The 6,660-nt window shown below is 37.0% G+C and overlaps 2 protein-coding genes across 2 annotated transcripts; both read right to left on the reverse strand.

Moving 5' to 3' along the window:
- Positions 1-779: 779 nt before the first annotated feature.
- LOC121596299 (U-scoloptoxin(16)-Ssd1a-like) lies at positions 780-1,543 on the reverse strand. Its single transcript, XM_041921115.1, has 3 exons — positions 1,303-1,543; positions 1,105-1,228; positions 780-1,031 (listed from the first exon to the last, which is right to left on the reverse strand). Exons 1-3 carry the CDS (start codon positions 1,415-1,417, stop codon positions 926-928), a joined length of 345 nt encoding a protein of 114 aa, XP_041777049.1. The 5' UTR covers positions 1,418-1,543; the 3' UTR covers positions 780-925.
- Positions 1,544-5,041: 3,498 nt separating this feature from the next.
- On the reverse strand, positions 5,042-6,352 carry LOC121597485. Its single transcript, XM_041923279.1, has 3 exons — positions 6,105-6,352; positions 5,916-6,039; positions 5,042-5,841 (listed from the first exon to the last, which is right to left on the reverse strand). The coding sequence occupies exons 1-3, from the start codon at positions 6,217-6,219 to the stop codon at positions 5,730-5,732; spliced, it is 351 nt and encodes a 116-aa protein (XP_041779213.1). The 5' UTR covers positions 6,220-6,352; the 3' UTR covers positions 5,042-5,729.
- Positions 6,353-6,660: the final 308 nt, after the last annotated feature.

The following is a 6,660-nucleotide window of genomic DNA, read 5'->3' on the forward strand; positions in this document are numbered from 1 at the left end:
ACCTGCCCAATACTGGTACATTCCTAAACAGCCAGAATTGCTTAAGCAGCTCATTTTTGGCACGCTAAAGATCGCTGATCTAATTCGCCTTTTGCGGTAGTTAAACAGCATCAAAGTTCCAGGTGGTTCTTCTAAATAGCGCCTAAGCAGCTTTCTTATGCTACGGTGCCGGGGATTATTTTTCTTTGTGTTTTATGTTCAAGCAAGTGTCATTGATGAAATAAACAACAGGATTTGTTTGTCTGTAATATTATTAGATTACAGGAAATGTATCACAATTTACTGTACAATCACAATCACTTCCCTCAAAATTCCTTCTTCAAAGAACTAATCTAACTTGTGCAGCAGCAACGAGATGATTGACGGCATCAGACTCTGACAATTTGATAAGAGCCACCTTGTACCGATGTCATGCATTAAAAAGCTATAAAGTTCGACCAACAAGCCTTCAAGTTCTATCATGAACCCTATAGATAGTGCTAATCAGCCGCAAAATTCCAAAGAGTACCATGTGCCTATTAAAAAGCTCCATAGTTCCGCAAAGTACCGTCTATCTCTTAATCAGCCACAAAGTATGACACCGGAACGATTTTTCGTTCAACAGCCTTAAATCAGCTATGAAGTACGAGCTGGCTATTTGGGTTTACTATACGACGTATACATCGAAATGGAGAACAAACCGCTGAATGAGTTAAAGTATATTTACTTTCTATTTCATTCCGGCCACCGAGACCGGGCGCAAAATATTTCAAAGTACAAATCAAAACAAGACATGCATGTTTAATGTTTTGCACTTTTTTATTCAGTATGATTTGTTTTGTTCTAGTATATGCGTTGTTCCGAGAATAAAATGCGGTCTGGTTAGCAATCATTCACTTGAACAAATGATCAAATTCATGACACATTTTAGCATTATGTTTTGATTTTAATCTTCGGCGGTCATTTTCACTTGGGGACAGCAATCTGGATACGGTTTTGAATAGTCTGTCTTAGTTAAAACCATTCCAGGTCCTACCCCAATAACTCCACATCTATAATTATAAGAAAAATGTTGATATGTGTAACGCCCTTGAGGTATCTAAAACCGAGCACAAAATAACTTACCCAGCAACATGAAGTGAATAATCATCACTGCAGCGCATGGATTCACATTTTCCGGGACGCTGTCGTTCCTCATTTACAGGAACATTTATTTGTAGCGATTCGTCGTAGCAGCTATCTTCTTGAGCTGAAAATACAAAAAAGTGGTCGAATAACGCACGTTTAGGAAGAGAGGATACAAGTTGTACTGTAAAATCTTACCTTGACTTTTTGCATTAGCAACCATGTACACATATGCCTGTGAAAACGATATTAAATAGATCATTTGCAACAAAACTAATGTGACTAGCACTTTAAAGTTGGTTGACGGCCCCATAATATATATATTTAGATCCTGTTTTTAAAAGCTAAGTGTTTTTAGCTTAAAATTCGAAAATAAATTATTTAACTCGAGGCAACGACCAGAAGTCACCAAGCTCTCGGTGAGTTGTGATAGAGCCAATGGTAGGAATAGCTGATTTGAATGTTTTCAACCACACAAAAAGTTCAAGAGGTTATCTCTATAAAACAACGGTACCAGTAAGGTTTCATCCATCAATAACGTTATGTTACAACTGTCAATTTTTGAGCCCCTCCACACCAATATTTAAAATTGTAACGATGGAAAAAACATACTGGTAGTCCACGCGGATTACGCGGACTCGTAGATGAGCGTTTTTTTAATTTGAAAATACGTTAAGCAAATTGTACTGATTTTACCAATCAATTGTGAAATGTAAAATAAATTAACTTTTGGTCAAATGTTATATTTTTTTCAAGAAAGTTCAAAATTTTAATATACAGCCGGAATTACAGAAGAGCCCCGTTTATCTGTGCTCATTGGGACTCGACCATTCCCGGATATGCGAATAACAAGGATAATGAGTCAAAAAATATATTCAATCACGAATTCCTGATTTTTTTAGATTTATCTTATGTTTTGATAAAAAATACCCAGTCTTTATCAACTTCATGTTTTTCCAATAAGAATATTTTACATTTGCCATGAATTGCAGTGTTTTTTGTCATGACTATGTGGTCTGATAACCGTTTTTTAAATATCCTCTTCAAATCGCAATGTCACCTTTGTATAGAAATGTCATTTTTCAACAGCACGAATAAACAAACAGCCGTATTAAAGATTCCTGGATAAACAAAACGTAAAGTTTGAGGACACCAATTCACCCCCTGTCAGTGTTACGTAATTGATGGATGAAGCTTAAGTCAGAATTATTGGCCGCTGTTACATACCGTGGGTTATTCATTCTGTTGCGGCTCGGACAGTTTTGTTTAAAGCTATTTTTTTAAATCGTTACCAAATGTTGCGTTAGGTTTGAAATTGTTTTGAAATATAGTATTGTTGAGGGAAGGGAGGTTCTGTGTCGCGACGCTGGCTAGCAAGCAGTGCCGTATCAGCGCTTCGCGATTTGTGCGGCAAGTTCTACTGAACCTGACCTCGTTACGTAACATCTTCAATTCGATTTATTGACGATGCGTCGGATGACGATCGAGTTTCCAATTACACCGAGCCGTGGGAAATTTAACGTTATGCTACCTAGCATACGTAAACCTTTCGCATTTTAGGAGTTTTGTTGACCGGCAAGCTGATACACGGTACGCTGGTTGGAAACAGTAAAGTTTTACCACGGGCGAGGGAACAATAACTGCTCATAAGTGAGTAGAAGGGACAACATGTACGATTCTTTGTACGATCAGAACTGATTTCCTGTCTGTTCTGAGAGCTTTATTTATACTGATCAACTTACAAGTTGGCACACATTTGGCGACCAGAAGTTTAAGCGGGTAGCTTTCTCTTGTGAAACGTTACGCGCTTGGCAAATTAACGTTTGTCAAATGTCGTGCTTTCCGGATGAGTTTTTTTTACATTACTATCCCTAAGATTTATTTGCTGTCTTCCTTGTTTATGGTATGTATTGGTTTTGAGACCGCCATGATAATACACGGAAACGCATATGCAGTAAAGCACGGAACGCATGTGCAGTGTTTTACCCATATGTTAACATGCATGTCTTTTAGCGGTTACACGGTAGAATGGATGTTACAGTATCTTATACTATGAAATTACGATCGCGGGCTTAAATAAACAGACATTGGGGCCCTTTCCGTTTTAAGTTCGTAGGCTGAAATTTGAGCCTGTCAGCTGTTTGCATTGTATAGCAGTTTTCGAGCAGCTATCTAAGTGAGTATAATATACAGGTGGGGTAATCCCAAGGTGTATGAATTTAGAAGGCTGATTTTTATCGCTTCTGCTTCTGAATGAAGTTTTTAAAAGTGTTTTGTGTATTCGTCAAGCCTCGAGAAAGCTAGTTTGAACAAAAGTTTTCACCCGTCCTGCCAAAAAGAGATATTCAAATTTGGTTATAAAACCATGCTATGAGACCACCTGGACTACATACACTTTGATTCTGGATTCCATCACCAGATCTCTTTAATGCACCTTGGGATAAATGTAAACACCACCTTGTTTTACCATTTTTCGAGCAGGTACTCGAATCTAATTCTAGCTTTGAGGCTAGAATAATCTAGACTGAAAATTGCAGGCTAGTTTTATGTGTGGTTTTGTATGGAGTGTTTACATGGTTTCAGCCTACAACTGTCAAACTCCATTCAAAAACTGACTTGAATCGTGAAGGGCCCCATTAGTAGTGAAACGTAAAACAAACTGCTTTTCGTAGTTTTCACCTGACGAAAAGTCGTTTTACAAAATACGGTCTCCGTTTGTGTCAGGTAATGCAAATATCCTTCGCTCAGTTAGATATGCCAAACCAGAGACAAATCGTCAAATGTAAAATCAGCAGATCCGAAATGATAAAATCAGCATTTTTAACACTTTTCTGACTAACACTCGAGTCACATAATTGGTCCTTATATCAAAGAACAATGTGTGTGAAAAAACAAATTTGTCAATCTCGTGATACAGTCAACTCGCACGACTCAACATCGGAAAACCGTACCGGTCCGAATACGTCGGAACTATAATCCTGCAAAGGGTAATCAATAAGTAACTAGGTAACTAAAGGCAACCAATAAGATAGCAAAGCCCATTAGTGGTACTAGGCAAGCTGTGGCTGACAACGTTAAGTATGATAGTAGTAAAGGTATGATTGATACGACGGACGTTTAATAAAAATGTATAACAAAGGAACTGCAACGAAAACACTACTACTTCAAGCGTGTGTTAAAATTGCCACAAATCATCGTGTAAAGGAATAAAAAAATTAACCTTTAAATCGAAGCGCATGGCAGAGCGAACAAATAAGCTACAAGTATATGTTTTTTTTTTGTTGGAATACATAATAACTAAAAACTACAAATAACAACATACAATTTTGAAATACAATGTTTTTATTACTCTTTTGTGTAAGAAAAATTTCATAATATTAGTCTTTCTTTATTTTTTATGCTACTATAACAACCAGCTGTGCTTGTGTAAAATTCAAGCTTTGCTCTCACCTCAGCACGTTTCGTCCCGTTTATTGAAGCTGGCACATACCTCTCGCCAATAACTGCACATATTTTGGGATCTAAAGGCCGGGCTACATTGACCGTACTCCGTAGTATAATTTTGATTTTCACTAGCGCATCTGGCGGAAGCTGGTGGAAGCTTTTTTTGGTCGTCGAGGGAATGGTCATGCCGGATCTCAAATTTAAGTTGTTTTTTCATCGTTTTTTGATGCGAAAATGGCTGAAATACTTGCACAACATATTTATCTATTAATTGAATAGCTTTTCCAGACCAATTTAAGTAAAAAACATAGAAAAATAACATATTTTCTGAAGCGGCTACAAATTGTTTGGCAAAATGCTTCAGTCAGCCGCCGCCAGATGCGCTAGTGAAAATCGAAATTACGCTATGGAGTACGATCAATGTAGCCCGGCCTTAATTGTTTGTGTGGTAAACTTCATTATTAGTAACTTGGAACGTATACAAAATCCGTTCTTTTTTTTTAAATATTTTGTTTTATTCAGTGTGAATTGTTTTGTTGAAGGCCATCGGTCGAAAAATTTTACGACCAAAAGACCTAAATTCTACAAAAAAGTTCGTTGAGTTTCACGCTAAGAGCCAAATAAGTACACCAAGAGTAAAAATGCCAAAGACTATGCAAAGAACTGCATGCTGCTTGCGAGCCGTACTTTGCCGATCATTGTTCTGGGCTATACGTTGTTCCGGGTATACAAAACTAACAGGTTAGTAACGTCATATTTCTTTTCATTATGAAATCATTTAAACTAAAATCATCAAAATCATCATCAGTAAACAGTCTTTCCCCGAGTTACGCGAATAATGCGTTCCAGGGACATTCGCGTAACTCGGATTTTCGCATATGTCGAAACTCACGTTTTTCATAAAAAATATGAATGATAAAAAGTGATGTATGATTAAATGTAGCAATGTAATGTTTATTGCTACATATTTCATACAACTTGTGTAGAAAATTCGGTTATTTCTGTGTATTCAGCGATTTCAAACATTTAGCAAAACTGCACTTTATATTGAAATTGGCAATTTTTAGATGTAAATTGTGTCAATTTGATGTATAAACTGTCAAAACTAAGAATTAGCGTAACTCGGGATAAGTCTGTACGTAACACTTTGAGTATGGCATTCTGCTTTCTGTGTTTTGTTTTTAAACCACATTTTCTGCACTCAATGCCGGGTGCGGGCAACAATCTGGATACGGTTTTGAATAGTCTGTAGGAGTTATTATCATTCCAGGCCCAACCGCAATACTGCCACATCTGCAATGTATAACAATAACGTTGATATGTTTCACGTATTTGGGGATTCTAAAAGCCAGCACAAAATAACTTACCCAGCAACATGAAGTGAATAATCATCACTGCAGCTCATGGATTCGCATTTCCCTGTACGCTGCCGAACCTCATTTACAGGAACATTTATTTGTAGCGATTCGTCGTAGCAGCTACCTTCTTGACCTAAAAATAAAAATAAAAATTGTATGTATGCATTAAAAGATGAATGTTGTTCTGAAAAATATTACCTTGGCTTTTTGCATTGGGAATTATGTACACATAGGCCTGAGAAAACGGCATTAGGAAGATCATTTGTAACAAAAATAACGTGGCTAGCACTTTAACGTTGGTTGACGGCTTCATACTGTGTAACTTAATTGTGTGGACGAATGTCGCATAAAATTAGCAAAGTTTACGATTTAATATAGGAACTTATTTCTGTTCGACTAAACGGTCTGAAGTCACCAAGCTCTCGATGAGATGTGCTGCTGGGAATAGCAGGTTTAAATGATTTGAATCGTAATGACAACACAAACGAAGTTCAAGAGGGTATCTTTATAACAACAACCATGGTAGTAAGTCAGGGTCAATGGCAACGGATTTCAACCATGGGGCAGTTTTCACACGGGCAATCATTTGGAATTATTTGTATTATTTATACAATGCATCACTGGTCAGTGTTCTTGTTTGGATCGATTCAAACAGTTTTAAATCTTTCTGGAAAAAAGTATGTTTAGGAAAAAAGAATCAATCACACATGAGCTCTAGCAACAAATTTGCGTCCGATAATTAAATTTGTCCCTT

Source organism: Anopheles merus, chromosome 3R (assembly GCF_017562075.2).
Source record: "Anopheles merus strain MAF chromosome 3R, AmerM5.1, whole genome shotgun sequence".
Lineage (NCBI taxonomy): Eukaryota > Metazoa > Arthropoda > Insecta > Diptera > Culicidae > Anopheles > Anopheles merus.

Excerpts from the sequence above, each read along its gene's own strand:
- LOC121597485 (XM_041923279.1), bottom strand. The coding sequence starts at position 6,219 with ATGAAGCCGTCAACCAACGTTAAAGTGCTAGCCACGTTATTTTTGTTA. Across the intron at positions 6,040-6,104 it reads TCCCAATGCAAAAAGCCAAG|GTCAAGAAGGTAGCTGCTAC; the intron begins GTAATATTTTTC and ends TTTTATTTTTAG. Across the intron at positions 5,842-5,915 it reads TATTCACTTCATGTTGCTGG|ATGTGGCAGTATTGCGGTTG; the intron begins GTAAGTTATTTT and ends TATACATTGCAG.
- LOC121596299 (XM_041921115.1), bottom strand. The coding sequence starts at position 1,417 with ATGGGGCCGTCAACCAACTTTAAAGTGCTAGTCACATTAGTTTTGTTG. Across the intron at positions 1,229-1,302 it reads TGCTAATGCAAAAAGTCAAG|CTCAAGAAGATAGCTGCTAC; the intron begins GTAAGATTTTAC and ends TTGTATTTTCAG. Across the intron at positions 1,032-1,104 it reads TATTCACTTCATGTTGCTGG|ATGTGGAGTTATTGGGGTAG; the intron begins GTAAGTTATTTT and ends TTATAATTATAG.